The 24,283-nt window shown below is 32.3% G+C and overlaps 3 protein-coding genes and 1 long non-coding RNA gene across 5 annotated transcripts; 2 read left to right on the top strand and 2 right to left on the bottom strand.

Annotated features, from left to right (window-relative positions):
• Positions 1-3,137: 3,137 nt before the first annotated feature.
• On the top strand, positions 3,138-5,805 carry LOC105126948 (uncharacterized protein C24B11.05-like). The gene is made up of 8 exons (XM_011028016.1): positions 3,138-3,304; positions 3,410-3,475; positions 3,577-3,674; positions 3,768-3,805; positions 3,923-4,010; positions 4,134-4,343; positions 4,455-4,520; positions 5,363-5,805. Exons 1-8 carry the CDS (start codon positions 3,244-3,246, stop codon positions 5,534-5,536), a joined length of 801 nt encoding a protein of 266 aa, XP_011026318.1. The 5' UTR covers positions 3,138-3,243; the 3' UTR covers positions 5,537-5,805.
• A 2,836-nt stretch (positions 5,806-8,641) lies between these two features.
• LOC105126943 (photosystem I reaction center subunit II, chloroplastic-like) lies at positions 8,642-9,535 on the bottom strand. Its single transcript, XM_011028004.1, has one exon. It carries the CDS (start codon positions 9,404-9,406, stop codon positions 8,795-8,797), a length of 612 nt encoding a protein of 203 aa, XP_011026306.1. The 5' UTR covers positions 9,407-9,535; the 3' UTR covers positions 8,642-8,794.
• A 1,161-nt stretch (positions 9,536-10,696) lies between these two features.
• Positions 10,697-12,635, top strand: LOC105126926 (uncharacterized). Its single transcript, XR_842516.1, has 3 exons — positions 10,697-10,974; positions 12,383-12,457; positions 12,545-12,635. It is a non-coding gene; the product is annotated as an uncharacterized LOC105126926 (long non-coding RNA).
• On the bottom strand, positions 11,991-16,693 carry LOC105126930 (probable linoleate 9S-lipoxygenase 5). 2 transcript variants are annotated; one of them, XM_011027982.1, is made up of 9 exons: positions 16,274-16,693; positions 15,480-15,769; positions 14,784-15,024; positions 14,242-14,580; positions 14,050-14,135; positions 13,856-13,963; positions 13,433-13,737; positions 13,072-13,335; positions 11,991-12,983 (listed from the first exon to the last, which is right to left on the bottom strand). In XM_011027982.1, the coding sequence occupies exons 1-9, from the start codon at positions 16,515-16,517 to the stop codon at positions 12,215-12,217; spliced, it is 2,646 nt and encodes an 881-aa protein (XP_011026284.1). In that variant the 5' UTR covers positions 16,518-16,693; the 3' UTR covers positions 11,991-12,214. The 2 variants fall into 2 exon arrangements, with proteins under 2 accessions (XP_011026284.1, XP_011026291.1); XM_011027989.1 differs by having other exon boundaries at positions 15,480-15,766.
• Between the last annotated feature and the right edge of the window lie 7,590 nt (positions 16,694-24,283).

Here is a 24,283-nt window from a genome sequence, read left to right as displayed (position 1 = left end):
AGTAAAAATTTGAAAATAAAAGATTTATTTATTTATGATTTCAAGTTTGATTTTTATAATTATTAATATAATAATCACTGAAAAATTACATAATTGTTAATTTTAAAACACGTTAAATTAGTTAAAACATGTATAAATTAATTTAAATATTTTTATTAATAAATAAATAAAATATACCAATATTTTCACCGCGTTTCTTTTTCTCCTGCTTTTCTTTCCCCTCGCTTTCCTTTCCTGTCCATTCTGGCTCCTAGATTTCTCTTCTAATTTATCTCCAAACTGGATAGGATTGTCTCCGTGCAACACGAGGGGATTTTCTCTCGGCATTTTATCCGAGATAATGGAAAATGTTCCTCACTCTCCCCAGCTCCTTTCCAAATAACATGTTTGCTACTCCTTATATTCCTGAGTTAAAGAATCAACTAACCATGGTTAGTCGTGGACACATGATATGTTTTTACGGCGACAACTATAAAAAAAGAAATTATATATATTTTTTACAAGGATATATATACAGTACCAGGACATGCTTATTAAAAGGCAAATAAAATAGGCTTTAAAACTTGTTATTGACTCTGTTAACGTACGTTAAAGTCCACACACACGAAATAGAAGCTTAATTAGTGCTTTAACTCTTTTAAATCGTAATGAATTCCGTAAAAACTAATACAATTTACACGAATAAGTTATATAATAAAAAGTGTCCCGTGACAGAAAAACAAATACGAAAAAAAAAGTCACCAATGACTTGAGTTGACGCAACAAACACCACATTTTACACGTTAGAAAAATATAAAATCCTGATCATTGAAAGATCACCCTGTGGATTGGATTTGACCGGAGATGGACAAAACTCAACTGACTCCACAATCGGATCGGGGCAATGAGAATTCGACAACCCAATTCTACCTTGTCGATCGTTGGCGAGTCACATCAAGCAGAGTCATGATTTGTGTAAAGAAAAGCTTTTTCAAAGCGATTCAACGTAAATAAATAAATAAATAAAACTGCTTTGAATTATATACCCTTAGTACTCAAGTTGAATTCGTTAAAAATTAGAGTTCTGCAGGGAAATTCTCCAGATCTCTCCACAGTTGATGAAGCTACCAGAAAGATCATCTCTACGATCAGTAGAGTTCTGCAACCATTTTCAAAATATTTACACGGTCAACCAAGCTAGAGAAGAAGAAGAAAAAACTATAGAATTATTATGTTAGGCTAATCTTTAGTACATCTTTTATTCTTATTTTGATATTCATGGTTGGCCTTCTTGATAATAGTTAAACAGGAACAGTTACGGTAAAAATAATAAGTTTAAATACATCTACAATTTCATCTTTGAAAAATTAAGCTAGGCAATATAAACAACGGTGAAACAATATAAAAACGGTGATTTAATGTTTTTCTATTTTTTTAGTTGATATGTTTTATTAATGTGTATTTTATACACAATATTTTTCAATGCATATGAAAAAATCAATTTAATATAGTTTGGTTAAAAAACACCCTAACAACAATTAAATATTCACTCTTCTACATTAAAAAAAAATATCTAACTTGCTTAGATAAACTTGTCAATGTTTTTTTTTACAATTATTTGTATATATAATTTTTAATTTATTTAATTAAATACATGCACAGATTTTATACCTTGAAAAAAGTTTGTAAATTCCTTGTTTTCAAAAAATATTATGTAACATGAGATAAAATATATATTAAATAGCTAGTGCATGCACTAGAAGAAAATGCTATTTTACTGTAAAAATTACAAATTTACAATTTTTTTCATTATACCAGGTGTTGTGGCAATGATAAATATTGGATTTTTTTCTTTGTATTTGATATATTTATCATTTTATATTTATTTTATGTACAACAAAAAAAATTTCTATCTCCATTCTTTTGTAATATTTTTTAGTTTTTTATTTTTTTCTACACATTTTTTTAGAAGAATAAATATTATTTTTTATACTTTAAATATTTATCATTATATACTTGATCTATTTACAACTTTCTTTTTATTCTTATATTCATATATATATATATATATATATATATATATATATATATATATATATATATATATATATATATATATATATATATATATAAAGTCTAAAATTAAATAATGTTTCACTGTATCAATTACAGTATTGTATATTTTTTAATCATATTAAAAATTAACTTGAAATTTTACACATTATTATTACTAATACTTTTAATTTTTGTTTTATTCTATTACATGTGAGTACCAACCTTTTGATTTGTAATTATATTCATTTTATAATTAACTCGAGATTTTACACGTATTATTAATATTTTTATTTTTTATTTTATTCTATTACATGTGTATCGACTTTTTAATTTATAATTATATTCATTTCATTCAATGTTAACAAAACATGGCAACAACATCCACTCATTTATTTTTTTATGGTAGAAAAAAATTACTTGAACCGCAACAAGAACAGTGAAATAAACACATTAACTTTGTTTTTTGTATTTATTAACCTTTTTAATTTTATTTTATTAATTACATATGCATAAGGTTTTCAAATAGATTATAATTTTTTTTTGTCAAATAAGTGCTAGAAAAACTCATGTGTTTACTATGATTTTTTATTCTGGTCACTTACCATCTTTTGCATGGAAAAATAAAAATCTAGTCACTGATTTAAATACAACGTTTTGAATTTGATGAACATAACCGATTAAATTGTTAAAAATGCATTAAAAAAAATTCTTTAGTTATAGAATAGAATAACCGTATTGAGTTTGAATGGAAAATTCCGATACAACATAATTTTCCTTATAATTGAATTTTACCAGTATTGATTATTGAATCACTTCCAATTAGCGATGTTTAAAAAAAGCCACTTTAATTAAATACAAATCGTCTACAAACAGCAGCTCAGTAACGTGCCGTCCCAACGTGTTTTCCATTTTCCAAACCCCAAAAAAGCTACCCCGCCCCCATTTTGTTGACTGAACGACACTTACGCCCAATTAGTACAAACGCGTGGGCTCTACTCAACCTGGCTTCACAACACGCTATCCTGTAAGAGATTTGAACTCTGAGTCAGCACCATCTCTCACCTGTCTCTACCTCTTCCTTATAAACATCTTCTCCCTTCTCCTCCCTCGAATCCCCTCTGCTGCTTCTATCTCTCCCCAACTTCCTAGCCAAAGATCTTTCACCTACAGGCGCGCCCCCCCGCTCTCCCCTCTACTTGCTACTTAGCCATGGATCATTGCAGCAAAACTTCTTGCAATTCAAGCTCTCCTTTTGATTGCATCCTTTTTGGTACTTCCTTTTCAATCTTATTATATTATACAAATGCTAGTCTCTTCATTCCTGTCCAAGCTCTCTGCTCGCATTGTTTTGAATTGTAATTTTCTTTTTAAACAGATTTGGATGACACTTTGTATTCTTCTAAGCTTGGAATAGCAGAAGCTCTGAGAAAAAACATTGATGGTAAATGGCCATTTTTAATTTTTTTCATAACCTAACCTAAAAATCTTAATTACCTCAAATATTTCTGTCGAGAACTGATCAAGATCGTTCTTTTTTTGTAGACTTTCTTGTCGAGAGATGTGGGTTTTCAGAGGACAAAGCTCCGAGTATCCGAGTCAAGCTCTTCAAGACCCACGGCAGCTCTCTTGCCGGTTTGCGAGTAATTACTCTCTAACAAAGACATAGTAAAAATAAAATATCTTTTTTACCCCTGCCTTCTTTAATTATTAACTGCTCGAACTTATATATTCAGGCATTAGGATATGGTATTGATGCTGATGATTATCACAGGTTAGCAAAACAAATCCTCGTTCAAATTGCTTAATTTCACTCTAGATTCCGTTTCCAATTCAGAACAAAAAAAAAAACACTGAAATCATTTTTTTAACTATTTATATTCATCAACAGTTTCGTGCACGGAAGATTGCCTTATGATTTGATCAAGCCAGATTCTCACCTACTTAACCTCTTGCGTAGCATCACTCAAAGGAAAATTGTAAGCCTGAATCAGATAATATAAAATTGAGTCATCCCATTAAATTCTATTTTGTGATCAAGATTGTATCACTGTTTACGCTTCCAAGCAATTGATTAAAGTTTTTAATGTTTTTGTTGGCAGATTTTCACCAATTCAGATAGAAATCACGCGATCACGGCCCTAAAAAGGTTAGGGATAGAAGACTGTTTCGATCAGATCATATGTTTTGAGACTATGAATCCAAACCTGTCTAAATCGACTAGTCCTGACGAAATCCCTGTTCTACTTAAGCCTTCAATGGATGCCATGAAAATCGCTCTCCGTGTTGCAGATGTTGATATTCGCCGCACGGTAAGACACCATTTCTCGGGTTTTTTGTTTGATTAGTTTTCATTGTTCATTTGTTTTTGTTTAGCAATTTAAAACATTTCTGAAACCCGATCGTGCTCTGTTGTGTTGCAGCTGTTTTTGGATGACAACGTGCGCAATGTAGCAGCTGGGAAAGCTTTGGGGCTCCGTACTGCTCTGGTAAATTTACCAATCAATCCCCTTGTAGTCAAATAAAGAAAAAAAATTAAAAAACACACTAGCCCCTTGTTAGAATCCAATTTGTCTTTGGCTACTGAAATTCAAATTAAGAAATCTGCCAGCCTTGCCAGTTTCTTATTATGCACAAAAAAACCCGCACTATTTTTTTACCACTTGGAAAAAGAGGAAAATGCCCGTGGCTCGAAAGCTCAAGAGCCTTGCGGTGCGTGGCCAAAAGGTGTCCTAAAAACTAAGGGCCATGATTAACCGGTGGTTTATTGATTATTATTGGTTTGGTTTTATTAAAAAAATAATCAAAACTGGTTTTATTTTTTGAAAAAAAAATAAATAGAACCAAAACCGGTTTTAATTGACTGATTTTGATTTGGTTATTTTGAAAAAAATCAGTTCAAATAAGTTTAGCTTGGTTTTTTCTAGTTAGACTTGATTTTTTTTGGGGTTTTTTAGTTTAGATTTTTTGGTTTTAGATTTATAAAACCAAAATTGAATTGTTTGGTTTTTTAAAAATTTTAATACGTTAAATTGGTTGTTTTGGGTTCGGTTTTTCAATTAATTTTTTCGGTTTCCTTGGTTTCTGGTTTTTATACTCACCCGTACTATCCATGACGTCAATAGAAGAGAGGTAGCTAAACCAGGGTCCAAGGCATTAACGATAATGCTTGATTTGCCCTCAACATCTGAAATTCTAAAAACTACATTTAGAAATTCAAAGCTGTCCCTCTGAAGCAATTGGCTTTCATTTTGTGCTGTGAATGCTGAGTGGCCATTTACATTTGTTTGAGGTCTCATACCTGTGCTCGTGTCCTGTTGTGATTATGAAGGTAGGAAAAACGGTGAAGAGCAAAGCAGCAGATTACGCGTTAGAGCATATCCACAACCTGGCTCAGGTAATTCCAGAAATTTGGGCGAGAGGAACGGATAGTGGTAATCAGAGGATCAGCCGCACCAGGAGTGAAATGGACGCCGTTCTCACAGCTACAACCGTCGGAGCCTAGATAAGACAACAAATCAAGACCTCTTCTGCAAAGACTGGGTTGGTGTCTGTACATATCAATTGTATCTTTCATGTGAATTACATATATCTTTCATGTGATCTTTCATGTGCATAACATAGCAAATGTCGTCCATGTCTGAGTTGTTAATTATGTATTATGCGTGTAAATGCTTCGTCTATGTAATGTGATAAAGTGAAGTGAATATCCATCCATCCTACCGGTTACCAATAACAGTCGTTGGCATCCTATTAAAATTGATTTTTTCTAAATTCGGGCGTCAAATCAGCTTGGTTGATAACATAAATTCAGATTTCGTTTGTTTTTAGTTTCTAAATCTAATTTGGACATGAAAATAATTCATTAATAAAACCATGTTTATTGAATTAACTTGATCCATTGATGCAATTAAAATTTATGCTTATTTTTATTAAAAAACTTCGTTTAATGTGTTTGAGCTTCAACACATTAATATGATTCATGAATTATCCACTAAATATTCCACATTAATTGTTACCTGCGTCACGCGCATAAGTCTAATGAATTAAAGGAGAGAACTAGCGTTTAACGGAAACCATTAGAAGATATATTAAAAAAAAAAATCATTGTCAAGCAATTCGATAAGCTTACAGCACGATTGCGGTGGCTTTAACAACAACAAAAATGGCATAGTATTTGTCCCGTCCAAGTAGGCCCATTAATCATGTATTTGGTGCTTGTCACCCAAAGGGTATCAGACAACGACATCGCCGTTTTGTCATCTTAGGTGGTAAGAGACGTCAAGAATTGTTTTGAACGGTGGAAACGAAAATGTGATGCATGTAAAAATCTGTATCCACCCCCAAAATCAAGGTGGTTATCCCATCCATGGCTGTCCCTTTCGTTCTTTGAACTAATCACAATCAAATATTAAATTAACGCTCCTGTGTGATGTAGCTAAGCAAGTCAGCGGCAACAGCTCCCATAGGGGATTACCAGGTTATTGCCTGTGTTACCGTTAAGGCTTCAACCCAGATTTTTAAAATATTAGAATTTTTTTGATAGTATAATTAAATTTAGTAAAATAATTCAAAGCCCTAATATAACACTTTACTTGGATAAAATTTTAAATTAAATAATGTAAAAATTATCTTAATATAAAATTATTATCACAAGAAAAAAAAAGTTAGATTCATTTTAATTAACTTATTAAACTTACAATCTCAATTATACTAGTGTAATTATTATTATTTTTATCATGTGATAAAAAATTTAAAACTTAATTTATAATCAACCTAGTGTTTAACGGTAAAATAAATAATATTAAACCAAAAAATGAAAACAAAGGGCATTAAAAGAAAAAAGAACACTAGTTATGTGGGTTCGAGATACGCTAGCTCTAGTTTATATATATATATATAACAAGGCTCTCTTTTTTTAAAGAGACAAAACCACATGTTATCTGAAAGAAAACAGTGTTCTCACTTGGAATTAAGCCCGCAGCTTTCAGACACTAACCCGAGCACTAACTCATTTGGCTATAGAACAAAGATACTTTTTTCAATAATTAATATACTATTTACATCAGTTATTTTACTTGTTTTGATAATTAGTGCTTTTGTGAGGTGGTGTTGGCGACAAGGACTAACTGCCTGTTAGAATGAGGGGGCATCGTCAGTTGATATATTGTGGAGTTCACACTTGGTACGAACATATACTTCTGCTTAGTTTATTTGCTTCTAGAGATATCCTTGGAACCGTCAGTGAGTGCCCATAACTAAGCCTGTATTTTTCTAGTCTTAAAAATACTTACAGTCTCTATCATGCGGTGATATGGTTTTAGACCTTGCAATTATAAAATGTCAGGATATTGCCCAGAAGAGTTTACTGGACTAAGCTCTCCTGCAAGATCTGACCAAAGAAGGCCAAAACAAATTGAACATGTTCATGTACTCCGTCTCAAAATTGAAGTCAACTTTCTCCTCGAAGGAAAACTCAAATTGAGTTGCCTAACATTCTGTGCACCAATAGAAATTGAAGTTCTTAGTTGATGTCTAAAAATTCAATTAGCCTGCAAATAAGGCTTGTGGGTTAGGCAATTAGTTAATTAATTGATCCTAACCATTTTTTTTATTTTTTTAATTAAGATAATTAATAATTTATACTTGATTTTTAACAAGTCAAAATTACTCGTAGCCTGTACTTTCAAAAAATCTTTTTAAATAAAGGTAAAAATTCTCTGACACTTAAATAATTTTTTTTTAAAAAATAAAAAAATATTATTTGAAAATATATTTACATTAAAATATAAAAATTATAAATACTTGTTTTAAAAATTTTATGGTATATTTATAACTCAAATTTTGTTTTTTTATGAAGAGAGGGGTTTACAATGTAATTATCTTGATATTATTTAATAAAGAATAAATATCTCTTGTATTTATATTCATGTTTAATAAGAATATAGTGGGTCATTGAATAAGTTCTATACACCTAACAATATATAACAAAATTTATGAAAGTTAATTTCCTTAGCGAGGTTAGAGGAAGGAAGGAAGGCCATTAAAGAATCGGACACAAGGGAGTTTTTAACGTAGTTAAAACTAGGTTTATAAGTTTACAGTATGAACGCAAACAGGAATATATTCTGTTAGTAAACAAGAACCAGGAAATTGAATTGGCTACTTGTGAACTAAATTAAAGAAAGATATTTTAGTTACAAAGAAGAAAAAAGGGAAAATTGCATTTTAAGGGTTACTAATCAAGATCCCAGTTGCTCACTGGACCAGCAGTTTGCTCGCGGAAGTGGGCCTTCCGTATCAAACTTTAAATCGAAACTAGAGAATCGTTCCATTTCAGGCCATCCACTTTAAACCAGGCTTTCTGACGTAATTAACGATTTGCTTCATGTTGTCTACACGCTAGCCGAGTAGCAGATGACGAAAAGAACGGGCAAATCTAATAAAAAAGCCCAACCTATTTTTGTCTCAATTAGGTCCTCAACATCTATATCTTAATAAGGATAAATTCTGGGTACTGAATTAACAATATAAATGCATGGACAAGCTATAACGCATCGTAGAACTCTAGCAAAAGAAAACTAGGATCTACAGATTCTATATTGCTATATTCATAGAAAATGATGTAGATATTATATAAGCATATGAAAAAGAAAGAGAAACGTGCACGCACCAGACAGGTTTTGCTTCTCTTGTAGTTTCCTAAGAAGAGATACAATTACAACAAATATTCACGTAATCACAAACACATAATGTTACCAGATCACAAGTCATAAACTTGCTTGCCAGTGAACTTGACCTCAATTGGGCTAGCATTCTTTCCGATAGACCTGAAATTCTGGCCGACACCTTGGCGCCCCGGGTTCACCTTCTCAGGGTAGACACCATCCTTGGGATGCAAGTACTGAACCTCTCCATTGGGGAACACCCTGTAAAACTGGTACTTGATCTTGTACTTAGACCTTAGCCTAGTTCCAAGGGCCAAGCACTGCTCTTTCCTGGCCAACTTGAGCAAGTTAGGGCCTTCCCTCATAATGGCAGCACCCCCAGTTGGCATTTCAAATATTTGTTCCTTGGGGGAGTCCCATGTGATCACATAAAACTCCTCTACCTGGGCTTTCCTCAACAGTCCACCGGTGCTCCCACCAAAAATTGGTGATGGGGTACTTGGGTCCAACTCCGGCGGAGTAAATCCCACTGGAGCCTCTTTTGTAGCTGTTTCCTCTGCAGCAGCAACCTTAAAGCTTCTTTGTGCCTTAACATTAGAGATTGGTAAAAAGGTTGATTGTTTCCATGGAACAATGGTTTGGTTGCTTGATTTTAGGGTGGAGAGGGTCGTGGGGGTGAAGAGAGAGGCTTGAGTTGCCATTGCCATGAAAGATTGGAGATTGGAAGGTGTTGAGTGATATTGTTGATTTTGGTCTGCAGGGGCGTCTAGATTCAATAAGATAGAGGAGAAAAGATTACTGATCAAGGTGCTTGTGTGATTTCAGATGGGTGGTGTATGTGCGTGAGTTTGGATAAGGCAATATGGAACGGACCAGTTAAATTTCTTGAGCTCTGACACGTGGTCTCATCAACATCTTGTGTGTGAGAGTTTGGATAAGATATGGACTGCGCCAATTAAAATTCTTGAATTTGATACGTGGGGCTCACCAACATCTCACTCCGTCATTTCCTTCTCTTAGCAGCATCTGTTTTTGTTTTTTTTTTATTTACGTTTGTATGTTCGGTTAGTTTATATGTGTTTTAATTAATTTTTATAAATTTATAAATAAATAAATAAATAATATTTTAGTCGTTATCAATTCCAACAATCAAAGAACTTAAATATAAAACTAAAACAAACCTTTTTGGATCCAAGCTTTTTATTACTGGACCAATAGTTGGTTGCAATGTATTAGATGTACATAATTATACATTTAACTGCTTTAACAATGCCCATTTCTAGCTTAAAAAGAATTTCACTATGTATCTAGTAATAATAAAAAATCAACCTTGAAAGCAATTTCAGTGAAAGTATGGAAACAAGTCGTAACTATTTTTTGTTGAAATTAAAAAAAAAATAATTATTTTTTAATATTTTTAAATTATTTTGATGTGTTAATATTAAAAATAGATTTTAATAAATAATAAAATATTATTATTATTATTTATATTTTTAAACTATGAACATTTTGAAAAACAACTTTCACGCTATCTTAATTTTCTGTACAAGTCTCATGATTTCAAAGTGACTTTTAACTCTTCAATGTTTTTCTTTTAATATCATAAAACAATTATAACCAGTGTTACTAGGAATATATTTGTTTTCATGTTTAAAAAGCACTTTAGATTTTTTTTTAATTTATTAAGCTTTAAATTATTTTTTTATTTTAAAAATTTTATTTTTATGCTAACATATCAAAATAATCTAAAAATATTAAAAAATTTATTTTTAAAAAAATTCATTTATTTTAAATATTTTTATAAATACCCTCTAAAAATAACACGGTTAAATGATAAAAATAAAAATAATAATAACAATGATAAAAGAGGATCATATTCATAGAGGACCCTACACAAAGATAAAAGAAACAATGGACCGGTGATAGTTCTTAATTAATGGAAAGCCCAAAGGTCATAGACCCTAAATCCACAATAAAAGAAATAGACCCGAAGGCCCAGTAACATTAGACGAGGGAAACAAAATTGGCAGCCTAGGTGCATCATGGTGAAACTTTCAATACTCAGTATTCGCGCTCTTTACACCTGTCACTTCCGTCCTGTAAGAGATCAGCAGATAGCGCTGGAGGAGGGAGATGAGAGGGGGGCGGGGGGGAGAGCAGCCTCGAATCTGGCATAGCAATCAGCAAAACAGAGTCATCGCTCATTCCTTGTTAATTCTGCAAAAGCATGGAAATATGGTTCAACTTCTGAATTTAAGTCCAGATTGCAAAACTGGTAAAAATCATCATCTCTTTTATTTTACTGTTTCATTTCCCTATACAATACCACTCTAGTCAAGTCGCTCGGATGCAGATATTTATTTTCTGTGTTGTGATTTTCTGTCAGATCCTTGACATATATTCACCTATTCAATCAAGTGTTCACTCCATTTAAGTTGTGATTTTTCTGCAAATTAATTCAATTTGCTTTTTAAATTTTGATTCTAGAAAAAGTCATATATAAATATTTTTATTTAAAAATAAATTCTGATTGAAATTAAAATTTTGTTATAAAATAAAATCAACATTTTGTTTCATTCTAACTTGTGATGTCTATTTTATTTTATTAAAAAAAAACATTTTAAATAATTATTGTTAAGCATACTTCTAACTTAACTAATTTTTGTTATGGATTTATTTATAAAAAATAACTTTTAAATTGTGATTCAAAGTCAAAAGTTTATTTGTATAAATCACTTCAAATGGACTCTCAATTATTATTGGTATAAGGATCCTCTCAACTTGAGGTATCTTTTTTCTTGTTTTTTGATAATTAAATGTGTTATTTCCCAAAAGATTGAAAGCTGTTGAGTTTCTGGATCATTTCTAAATTTCATTGAAATTTCTTGACAAGGCCTTTTTTTCTATGCAATCAAAACCATGAAAAGAAATAATATATAAAAAAGTACGAAAGAACCAACTAAATTTTTAAACAATTCAGAGTTTAAATACTGACTTGCCAATGATTCTCTCAAGCTTTTTGATAAAAAAAGAAGAAGAAAATTTAAGCACTCAATGTTTATATATATATGTATGCTCAGGGATTTATGACTTTTGAATTTAAATTAAACTGAAGTTAGTCCTTAAATTTTTATATATATGTAAAAAAAAATATAGTTTGAGATACTGAATTAAAAAAATAATAATAAAGGTGAGAGGCCAAGTCTAGTTTGATCCAAAGTTAAGTGTAATTTTTTGGTCATTTACCTTTTTTCCAAAGGAATGGTTTTTGCTGGCATTTTACCTGAACTCTGGATTTTAATACTCAATGTTTATATAGGAAAAGGTACAACACACAATTCTTGTTATTTGTAGATGCAGATACACTTAGCTTTGATACAAATCATCAATCAAAGAAAAATTTGAACCCAAAAAAATTTAGATGGCCACCTTTCACTTGACCACCACAACATTTTTGAAACCATCTATTGATTGCCTAAAAGAATAATGCCGTGTTGCTAGTTTGATCCAATAGATTAGATTGAGATACTGTTAGGAATGCCCCTGCCTGTGAGTCCACCCTCTCTGGAGTAATCTGTGGTGTTAGGAAAGAGTAAAGTGTAAGGAACTTCTACAGGCCCCACTCTGTTTTTCCATCTCTTGTCATTGTTCATATCCATAATTTTGTTTTCAATTTCTATCAGCTTCCTTCGAAATCTCTCAAATGCCGCCAGTGGTTCACTATCCAAAGTCCATTCAGTAGTATCTCTCTGTCCAAGGTAAACCTCATCAGTTGAATGTCTTGATAAAATCTCAATCAGTGATATACCTAGGAGGGTTTGTAGCTGGGCTGTGATTGTTTTCAGGTAGGCTACATCTGGATTTTTCTCAAGCTCAGCATACTCAGGGGTCCCTGGTTCAGGCATGAATCGACGGCTTAAGGATGGACGGTTAGGGAGGTAGCCAGCATAAGGGTATTGCCCAAAATTGACAGCTGCATGGAGGGCTGAAGCAATCCATATGATAATGGTGCATGTTTGTGTGACATCAACTAGCGTCTGCATCTCAGGCCACCACGGTTCATCTTTCTTGTCACCATGGCCTACATTACAGATCTCTGTCCACCATGACTGGAGTTCACTGTCTCCTTGGATCAAATCATCTGTGGGGTAGTAGAAAGCACAATATTCCTTAACCCACGTCTCAATTGCGGACCAGATTTCTAGCCCATCAACAGCATAGGGATAATCTTCTATCAGAAGTCTGAGGCCATGTGGCTGGCTTGAATCTGGAACGGCCACTCCTCTGGATGATATTGAAAGTTGGATCAATTTTATTTTTGCTTTAGATAAAAAGTGAAGATAAGAGTGTATTTTTAGGTTCCGAGCTTTACCTCTTGAGGAGATCTGTGGGGAGTGCCTGCTCAGTGAAAACCCAGTTCTTGTAAACAAAAGAAGACATTTCCATTGCATATTTGGCTGGGAAAACAGTTTTCTCCAGTATTCCACCAGCATTGATGAGGATCTGCCTAGCCAAGGCATTTATATTCATTGTATCACGAAAATGAGGATGTAAAAGCTTATAGATTGGGTGAAGGACACTCAGTTGTCTGTTTGTGGCTATCACAAATGGCTCTATTACAGCATGAGTGTTCAGCCTGTAAATATGAGCAGAATCGTTCAGGTGTACATTCTATACAAGAACAAGCTTTTACTTTATGCCATCATGAAAGCCCTTTTGATTTGAAATCATACCAGTGGCTAACAAGCTGATGGTATCCAGAATCATTTACAGCAGCATAAGCTTTGGCCAGTTGCCATACTGAGCCTTCAACACCATGTTCTGCTGGGGTGAAAACCTTGCTGACAGCACCATGATGGTCCCCTTGTGGATGTGGTAGACTCAACTCAATTGCCAATGGCTTCAATGTCCCGTCATCTTGAAGCAACAGGATTGTTCTAGAGGCATAAGTCTTTGTGCTGGTTGAGTTTATTCGCCTCAGGTATGGCATCAATGCATCATGATGATCCAATATAAATAGCCTGTTGCGTTTGATTGCCTATTTCAGAAAAATTGAAATATTCATTTTTAAGGGAAGCAACTTCAGTGTTTCTTGATTCTAGTATTGAATATATATTATAGGTAAGGACATGAAAGAAACGAATCATCATTAGTACTTGTACTACGGTTAGGCCATCCATGTTCTCTTCTATTAACTCTTTTCGTATTGAGCTGTTCTGATTTCCATATACTTTAGGGTCTAGCTTGCTAGCTGGGGGGAAATCCTGCAGATATATTTTAGTAATTTATTAAGCTCTAAGGGTCATAGAAACATAAAGCATCAGGTAATCTAATGCAGGTTGTGTTTTACTTGAAGGCGACTGATGATAACTGGGTTGACCCCAGCAAGCATTTCCCGTGCAAACTCTTCATCTGTCCTCCAAGCAGACTTGTCCGCTGAAACCATACCATGAAAACTTTATATTTCGAAGTAAAGTAGACATGAAATGAAATTTTAACTATTACAAGATAACGGGAGGGGGGGGCAGATTTATCAGTGCACCTTTGATAACATCAGGCTTTGGGAATTTGAAGAGCCGTTCTCCATCATTACGAACAAGTTCCTTGAGCATCTCCCACGGGATGTGGTCTCTTATTTTACTGATTGTTGGCCCATTTGGTAGCTTAATTCCCCCTTCATAGAGGTTGAGTACATCCTCAAAGGTGTCGAATTCATTAATGGTTTTGTCACATAAAGATGTGGTCTCTGGGAGCAATACCTGAGCCAGGGATTTCAGAGCATAGGCAAGAAAATCTGAAAACTTCAAATGCCCAAACCGTTCATCTCTAGGAACATAGATGTCCAGACTTATAAGAGGCAACCTTTGCTCACTATGAGGGTCTGTTACAATGGTAAAACTGAATTGTTGATTGAATTGACAAAAACGCATGCATCTAACATTCTTAAAAAGATCATTCAGCCAGGAGATATTTTCTATGCGTTATATGTTTTATCCTGTTAGAAATTCTGAATCCCTTGGTAGAGTGGCTATTTATATACATGCATGCATGTCGAAAGTGATTGAGTTTAGGTTAATTTCTAACCATTTTTTGTTTTTCTTCGACCCGTTCTTCCTCTTCGGGGATATGGATACTCTTCTGTTCCGCCAAGAATAGGGCGAGCATATTCTTCACCCTTGTCTGGACTCCCCAAATCGTTGTAGTAATCATAGTCATAGACTCTATCCCATTCCTTCAGCTCACCTTTTCCATTTCCACGGAGATTTATAAGCTCTTCTTCTCGATACAACCGCAATGGCTCAGGTGTCTGACATGGAAGATATGCCTAATGCAAAATCCTTCAAGGAGTAAGTGAATCCACCTATTCATCCAAAGCCTATCTTGACACGTTCTAAAAAAATCTGGCACTAGAAGTAGGCCTAACACAAATCATGAAGGAACAAAAAGTAGGAATAGGAATTGATAGTGAAAACAAAAAAAAAATAAACCATTTTAATACCTTTATGAAAACAGTCATGATCGAAAGAAAATTTGAACTCAAATAGAGAAAACGATAGTCAGGGAAACTGCTGTTCAAGCAGGAAAAAAAACTTTGACCTGTGATTTCGCCTAGATATCGAGGTTTTCAATAGTTGAGCAAGTATTAAATCTACGGTCCAGGATGTCAATGAAACGTACTCCCTGCGTCTAGATGGCAAGACTAACTATACGGCCCCAATAAAACATAATGTAGGAGCACACATTCTCGGTATTTACTATAGTTATCCAAAATCCAGTTACCTTGTTTGAGAAAAACACACGATCATACTTGTAACGATGCGTCGGATAAACCCAGGAATTGCAGATGAAATGTACCCGACCGTACCCAGGAATATCTTCTAAAGTGACTGTCTTAAGATAGAGCTGGCTATGGTGATGGTTTTTGATGATGATAGCCCCGGGAAAACCCATGCTTTCATCCCATTCGAAAGTAATTGTGAACATAGTCTCTCCAGCTGTTAGTGGTGTGATTGTGGCAACCCATTTCTCCAAGTATGCTACCTTGCCAAGCTTCCCTCGCAAGCCATCTGCTAACACACATAAACACCACAAAATCCCTAGTTTTAGCTTGATTAAACTCGATTATCATTTTATTATTGCACATTTTACTGGGAACAACAAACAGGAAAGGATATTTAAAGCTAACTTCAAGAATCATGAACATGATTTCTTTATCCGGTATGTAAACATTAACTCCTTCACCGTCACTTTCTCAAAATAAATAAATAAAAGAAATTGCTCAACTGATAAAATAAAATAAAAACAACTGTTATCCCCGAAGACCAGAATTTGAAGCGAAACTAATAAAAAAATTTCCCATCATGTGTTTTTTCCTTTTCATTTGTCTGAATAGAGAAAAGTGAACGGTGGCCGGAGGATACTGGTGAGGTTATTTGTTGTTTGATTAAAAAAACAAAGGGTAATTTGTCTTTATTGAAGAACCTTCACTACCATATTCCCTTTCCCTCTAAACTTCCGGACACTTACGCCATTCAAGAGACTTAAGAGAGGCCGAGAGAGGGAGGGAGGCTAACCTGGGTCTTGATGAACAGCACTGACAAGCTGCATAGATACACCTTTGCCCAACAACTCATGGACCCGATCAAGAAATGAAGCTTTTATATCAGTGAAGTCCAAAACGTTCTTTTTCATCAACACCACTGTGCCTTTGATCTTCCTTCTTCCTTCCACCTCATTGCCTGCGGCCTTTGTCTTAGGCTGCGTGTAGAACATTTCCATTACTTTCTGCATCATCTCCGAGACAGGGCAGAAACCCATTGAAAAAGCTCAACAAGAAGAGTGGCCAAGATTCTTAGAGTGAGGCGATGTTAAAAGGGATAGCACCTTGAAGCCAAGTTTATAGGATATGTAACGGGACTGGTTGGCTTTCTGTCTTGTGTGGCGTGTCTGATGCAATATATAGTGATTTCTTATTTGGGTTTCTTGATTGTTTTATAATCTTGAGGAAGGGACTTAAAATACAATCGATGGTGACGACTAATAGTGGGACCGAAAGGAATTTAAGGCTTTATCTCTTTGTTGATCCAGAATTAAGGAACCAGATTCCAACATTAACCTTTTTTATTAAGAAAAAAGGTGTACACATTACTTCAATATGTATGAATGTAGTAACCATCTCAGTCCATGCCTGATGCATCTCCCTAGATTGTTAGATTATAATTCTAAGAGTTGATTCTTTGATGTCAGCCTTACCGGATTAAGTTGTTGTCATCTATACGTCCAACTTGTTTTTGAGAATTTCTTTTTTTTTTTTAATTTTTAACATTTTTAAATCATTTTAATAATTAATATTAAAAATAAAAAAATTTAAAAAATTATTATTTAGACATATTTTCAAGTAAAAAACAATATCTAATATACTTCTAAATAAACTTCAAACAGACCCTAAACATGTTTGTTTTTGGTTTTAAAATGTATCTTTAAAAATTTCTACTCTAGGGACACTGTACAAAAAGAAATAATAGCTGGGTATTAGATACATTGTGTTAAGGCTCTAGGCGCGGAGATGTACCAACAAAGATACATTGCCAAATTTAACCCCGTGATTGTCACTTTGTTTTTAAGGAAGTCTATTATATTTTATTTTATTTTATTTTATTTTTGAACCAATTAAGCTTTGCATCACGTTAATGCCAAGCACTCCTTTTATTATTCATACTCTTTATGATACATTTCAAGATTTGATCCTGAGACCTCTGGGCTGAAAATTTCAAATTTAATTGATTTTTAGTGCACTTCACTAAAGTTTTGTACACTGTCTTCTCTGTGTATAATGGTGCTGTGACCTGAATTAAATCTTGTGGTACGGGGAACAAGCGAGTCTAACAGAAGATTTCAGTTACGACTTGTGCGAGTCAAACACCTCGTTGCTGGGTTTTGATTATACTTAAAGTGTAAATCACTTCCCTTTTTGGGCACAAAGTAATCAAGAAACGAGAAAAAAAAGAAAAGACTAAAGCTTCACGTGGGATGTCATGACACATTAATGGTTCTTCTATCGAATTTACTTTTTTTTTTCTTATAAAAATCAAAATAGAAAATAAAAAGACTGCTACATAGTAAAAATAGAAAAAAATCAAATACATAAAAAAATAAAAGAATTAAGATGAAGTTTTTAACAAAATAAATAGCTTAATCATATTTTATTTTATTGTACTTCAGATAAAAAAACAATACAGACTAAATATTAAATTAAATGATTTTTAAATGTACTGTATAAAAAATTAAATTTATAGTTATAATTAATTTTTTAATAAATTAATATTATTTAATTATGAGATAAATTAAATATTATAATGTTTTTTTAAAAAAATAATATAAATGGTCAGATCAGTTTGTATGCATCACGATTAATCTTGTTATTTCTAAAAATCTTCTTTTAAATTGACCGGTTAATGCTACGGAGGAGATTAGGAATGAAAAAAATATCAAATTTCACATTGAAGAGGAATCTATTATGGCATTAAGATCATCCATTCTAGCATTAAGATCATAAGCACGTTGCACATTTTGTCCATGCCTGATTCTATACTTTCCTTGTTTGCAATGAAAGATATCCAACAAAGATCAGAAAAGTTGCTGGAATAATCCATAAAAGCCTCAGCGTCCGAAGTACACATAATTCAGCTACCGAAAGACAGAAAGTCACCTCCTCCTCCTCTCGAAACGAATAAGCTCTTTTCATTCCTCTCCTAGCAAAGCAAAAACGGATGACAGTAAAGCAAAGATTTGTTATGATTTAGTTATTTGCTCGAAGATGAAAGATTTAAAACCGAAAGAAATTGAGGAATTTAAGCGATTCAGTAATAAAACCGGGTATCTCGGAGACGTTTGAAAAATGAAAACCAATGTCATCGTTGAAGAACATAATAAGAACCATGTCTAGACCTTCTTCTAATAGTAGTTCTCAATGCTACTTTTAGGAATTGTAATTCGATGTGGTTTTAAAGCCTTTTGAAACCTGAATTTGACTTGAACATTAACTATCCATAAAATATACAGCTTACTAATTTAAATTGATTTGAATAGGTATTGATCAAGTTCGGGTAAGATTATCATCCTAATAAAAGAATGCTTATTTTATAGATGAGATAGAGACCCTGTTGCATCTTCACTACTCAGAAACAATTAGCGTGCCTAAATCTAGATTCTCCAATTACTGTATCCATCGTTCGAGGCAAATAATACGGAAAAAATATAAGCTTGTTGAAAACCACTTCCAATATAGACTCAATTTAGATTGATTTGAACAGGTATTGATCAAGTTCGGGTAAGATTATCATCCTGGTAAAAGAACGCTTGTTTTGTAGGTGAGATGGAGATTCTATTGCATCTTCACTACTCAGAAACAATTAGCGTGCTTGAATCTAGGTTTTCCAATTACTGTATCCATCGTTCGAAGCAAATAATACAGAAAAAATATAAGCTTGTTGAAAATCACTTTCAACATGGACTCAATCTAGATTGATTTAAACAGGTATTGGTCAAGTTCAAGTAAAATTATCATCCTGATAAAAAAAACGTTTGTTTTGCAAGTGAGATGAAGTACTTGTTGCATTTTCATTACTTAAAAATAATTAGAAGTAAATAATACGGAATTCATTACTTAAAAATAATTAGAAGCAAATAATATGAGAAAAATATAAGCTCGTTGAAAATCTCTTCAAACATGGACTCTTTCCAAGATTGTTCGAGCTTGAAATGTGTGAAATATTGTGCTTGAGCAACTAGAACATTTACAAAACAAGATCTCATCTAGGGTCGGGGCCAATGCCTGCGTCACTTTAGGTAAAACATAAAAGAGTTTGATAAGGTGTGTGTTTGAGCTTGAACAAGAGAAAAAAAGATGATTTTACATTGGTATTTAAGACTATTTATATAAAAACTAAATCTACATAGGTGTGCTCACACGAAGTAAAATGATCGATATGCTTACTGTGTCTGAGAGGGTTTTCAAGCATGGATCAAATGATTAGTTTATTAACTAATCCAGATGATGTTGGGAGTTGATGTTATGTTTTGTAAAAGCAATGGACCAACAATCAATAATAATGGAAGAAAAGGCAGACAATGCTAGCAAGATGCAACTTTGAGTGACAGGCAGGCAAGTAGCCAGTCGTTTAACTAGCTAACAGCCAAATAGTAAGTTTTGAAAAAGAGATTTCTACCAGTCTTGAAAATTTCTTACTCCTGACAAATGGCGTGAGGTTGGTATTTACGGTGGAAGGAGGATTCTATTAATTGCTAGGATCATGTCATGTTATCATTGATTAAATAGACTGATTTAAACATTTTTTTTAAATAAGTTTTTTATTTTGATTTATATTGCTTCAACTTAACTTAAGCTTACGGTGGTTTAAAATATTTTTATTTAAAAATATATTAAAATAATTTTAAAATTTTAAAAATAATTTTAAAAATATTAAAATTTTAAAAAATACAATTTTAAAGTTCATATGTACCCAAACGGGTGTAATAGCAGTTGGACTTGTATTTAACATACTCTGCTCCGAGCTATAAAAACACCGTTTGAGTTATAAAAGCAACATTTGGAAATACAGTATAAATCACATTGGTAAAAGTTTTAAATTTTTTTTGCTAAGATGTAATATGTTTTTGATTGTTTTGATATGCTTACATTAACAATAATTTTTAAAAAAAAAAAAATTATTAATATATATTTTAATATAATTTTTAAAAAAAAACAACTAGAACTATATTATTAAACAGGCTATAAAATCAATCTTCGTACATTATTAAGCAGGCTCTAAAATCAATCTTCGTAATGTTTCCCAGAGTGGAGAATAGCGCTTCCACAATATCCATGTCCATTCTTGGTAACTCAAACTCCATGCTGGGTGAGTTGTATTATTGAACCATTTAACGTGTAATTTAATTAAAAATTAAATAAATAATTTTTTTTAAATTATTTTAATGTATAAATATGAAAAATAAAATTTTAAAAATAAACTAACCCATCCTTTACCCGCTCTATGCCAACAATCCTTTACCTGCTCTATGAACATCTGATAAAACAGATGGGCCTAGCCAACAAATGCCGACAATCCATTTTGTCTTGTTGTAGTCCAAGTGTGGCCCAAAACCCCAATCCAGTGGCTCGGAGTATTGTTAAATGCTCATGCAACAAGCCTAGCCTCTCTGCTTATCATCTGGGCTGGGCTTAGGATCATTCCACTAGCCTACAGGGATAGGAGGTTTTGGATATGCTACGGCTCTCTCACATCTGAGCTCGGCCTGGACGTGGACTCGCTTGCCCCTTTACCCAAACCAATATTTTTACGCCCTTTTATTTATTTAATATATGTAATTATTACAAACCGTGCATCGCAATTTATGTATTTAATTTTTATTTTATATCTAAAGTTAATTGTTTTTATTAAGTGTGTGTTTCATCATGTGGTGCAGTGTATTTTTGCAAGATCATTTTTTTAATGTATAATATTAAAATCATATTTTTTATATTTTTTAATTTTTAAAGATTATAAAAAGCAAATAACAAAAACAATTTAATATAAAAAATAATTTTAAAATTAAATTAAACCGCACCAATTACCCAGCATAGACAAAAAGCCTGTTTGGCTAAGTGTTTATAGTAATCTTTATTATTTAACAATTGCAACGTATTATTTGATTATAAAATCAGTTATAATTTTTATAAGGGTTTATTATTCAACCATTGTAATATATTATTTGGTTATAAAATCAACTATAATTTTTAATTTTTATGTATGGATTCTATCATTATCTGTGTTGAAAACTTTATTTTATCGAAACTGGAATTACACATTACTCACTGTGTTCTTATAACATATTTTTTTCTATTAATATTGTTATTTTGTTGCTGTGTAGTTTCTTGATATTTATAATTTGTTTTTTTCCTTTTAATTTATTAATCCTTACAAATCTTAAATCTTAAATCATTCATAACTCCTTACCTTTCCATTTTATCTCTAGATTTTGTTTTTGGATTTTGTTTTCGGTGTTTTGATCTCCGTCTTTATTCCCTTCCAGCTTTACTATAATTATATATTATTTTTTATATTATGATTTTGGGTTTTAAATCTTTGGATTTTTTTTAGTCGGATGAGATTCAATCCAAAATTAAATGTGTTGAACCGGATTCAATTTAGTAAAAAAATTTATTTTTATTTTTATTTTATTTAAAAAACTAATGTTTTTACATGAATAGTAGAGACACTCTCTACTGTTCAGGCCCAACCGGTTCCGGTTCAAAGTTAAATGTATTTAATCGGGTCTGATCCAATAAAAAAATTAAAATTTATTTTTATTTGTGTTTTATTCAAAAAATTAGTATTTAATATTATTTTATAACACTATATAAATTAGATAAAGATCGTTTGATGACATGACATGACATTTGCATTAAAAATCATCAATAATAATATATATTTTTTTAATTATTTTTCAAGGTTAATTTAGAAAGCATTATTAATTAGATACATTAAAATATTTTTTTATTTAATCTTAATTTTAACAATAATTTTAACCAAACATATATAAATATCAAATTAACTTTAATTAAAAATAATTTATATAAAATAATTTTTTTTAAATTATAATTATAAAACTATAACGGTACTAAAAACACTCCAAATACGTAACTTGAAAGGAGCATCAACGGGAGAAAATAGCGCAGCTGGAAGAGTTATTAGGAATATTACAACTTCCATGTAATCATCAGTTTGCACAGGAACTTTGTTTCCAGGCTCAAACCCACAAGCCAACACTATACTGCTAGAACATAATATTACCATACATACGATTTAATTATTAATGACGTTCAAAAGCAATTCACCAAAGCCACCATGATATTATCTTAGACACGCCTCCCCAAACCTAGCATGATGTGATGGTGCGGATAGCCCATGCTCCCTCCGAGGTCTATTATTTTTTAACTTTTGAACAGATTTAGTTTGTTTTTCTAGTTGAATTGCATGACTAGATATTTCTTGAAGTAGTTGAAGGGTGTCTTTGTCTTTAGGTTTAAAAAATATTTAAAAAATATATTTTATTTTAAATTAATATTTTTATATTTTTAGATTATTTTAATGTGTTTATGTTAAAAATAATTTTTTTTAAATAAAAAATATTATTTTAGTATATTTTAAAAAATAATTATTAATACATTTCTAAATACTTTGAAATACAGCCAGCCAGCAACCAGTTTCGAGCTGCGACTTGCTTCCCTCGCAGTTGAATGACACGTCCTCATTCCTGAGCAACACAATGCAGAGGCTTGCAGGGATCATGTGCACGTCTGGGACTTTTTATCCTGTTCTGGTAAAGAGATCGACAAAAGGTGCAGGAGCACCAGGGGCTCCTGGTTGAGCAGCAAGATGGATCAGTCAGTATTCCACTCTGGAACTGGTTAAATGGATCACGCAAGCATGTGATCCATTTGTAATATGCTCGGTTTGATGGGGCACATTCTGGTCTCTCAACTATTCATTTCGATGCTGAAAGCTCGATCGTATGTATATATTTCGTAACATGATGAAGCGGTTTGCCCTAAATTAAATACTTAAATGGTGTTTAATATGTGATTTAAAGAATTTTTTATTTAAAAATATATTAAAATAATCTAAAAAAAAAAAATTAAAGAATTTTTTATTTAAAAATATATTAAAATAATCTAAAAAAAAAATTAAATTTTTTACAGATATATTTCTAACTATATTATTACTAACAGAGTGTTTGGAGACATGGACTAATCTGTATTTTTAAAAGATTCAATTTTTTGTTTAAATTTAATATTTTAGATTATTTTAGATTATTTTAATGTAATAATTTTTGAAATATAAAAATATTATTTTAATATTAAAAATATTTTAAAATACAATTACAGCCATAATTAAATAATTAGTGACTCGCGTAAACTGCCACATGATACATGATATGAAATGACTCCTCTGAACTCCTTATTTATTTATTTGAATTGCCCACTGAGAAATGTTTTATCATGAGAAACGAGAACGACTTTTGAACCTTTTCTGTCTTGTCCTCTTCGATAAGCGATGAAAACGCGTATTAAATGCTTCGACGTTCTGGGGAAGCAACGAGATAGCTATCCCTCTCTCTCTCTCTCGAGTTTTTGTTTGTTTGTGCCAGTTTTGTTGATGCCACGTAGACAATGCTCGTGGACATATCAGACAGCCCCCAGTTAGAGCCGGTTTTCCTAAAATTCAGAAGTACTTCAATCGCTAAAGACATTAATGGAAGTGTCGTTTATTCCCTCCCATGATTCACGGCACAGGCGCCACATGATAATTGGCGATGGGTTTCCATTAGCCATCTTTCCAAGCGAATCTTCGATACATTGGATATATTAGATCACGAATACCATGAAATATTAAGGTGTATGGGAAAAATTAAAAGATAATATTTAAGGGTAGAGTTTTATAAATGGATGGTAGGAGCTGAAAAATTTATAGATGATGATTTTAAATTAAATATAATTATAAAATAATTAATAGTATATATTT

Source organism: Populus euphratica, unplaced genomic scaffold, assembly GCF_000495115.2.
Source record: "Populus euphratica unplaced genomic scaffold, PopEup_1.0 scaffold1.1, whole genome shotgun sequence".
Lineage (NCBI taxonomy): Eukaryota > Viridiplantae > Streptophyta > Magnoliopsida > Malpighiales > Salicaceae > Populus > Populus euphratica.
Note: the sequence above shows the minus strand (reverse complement) of the source record. Positions and strands in the feature narration are given on the sequence as shown.

Bases quoted from the DNA above. Each gene is read 5' to 3' on its own strand.
- LOC105126948 (XM_011028016.1), top strand. From the start codon at position 3,244: ATGGATCATTGCAGCAAAACTTCTTGCAATTCAAGCTCTCCTTTTGAT. The intron at 3,305-3,409 runs GTACTTCCTTTT...CTTTTTAAACAG, and splicing joins TTTTGATTGCATCCTTTTTG to ATTTGGATGACACTTTGTAT. The intron at 3,476-3,576 runs GTAAATGGCCAT...CTTTTTTTGTAG, and splicing joins TCTGAGAAAAAACATTGATG to ACTTTCTTGTCGAGAGATGT.
- LOC105126943 (XM_011028004.1), bottom strand. From the start codon at position 9,406: ATGGCAATGGCAACTCAAGCCTCTCTCTTCACCCCCACGACCCTCTCC.
- LOC105126930 (XM_011027982.1), bottom strand. From the start codon at position 16,517: ATGGGTTTCTGCCCTGTCTCGGAGATGATGCAGAAAGTAATGGAAATG. The intron at 15,025-15,479 runs GTAACTGGATTT...ATTTTGCATTAG, and splicing joins GTGTGTTTTTCTCAAACAAG to GCATATCTTCCATGTCAGAC. The intron at 13,336-13,432 runs GTATGATTTCAA...TCATATTTACAG, and splicing joins CATCAGCTTGTTAGCCACTG to GCTGAACACTCATGCTGTAA.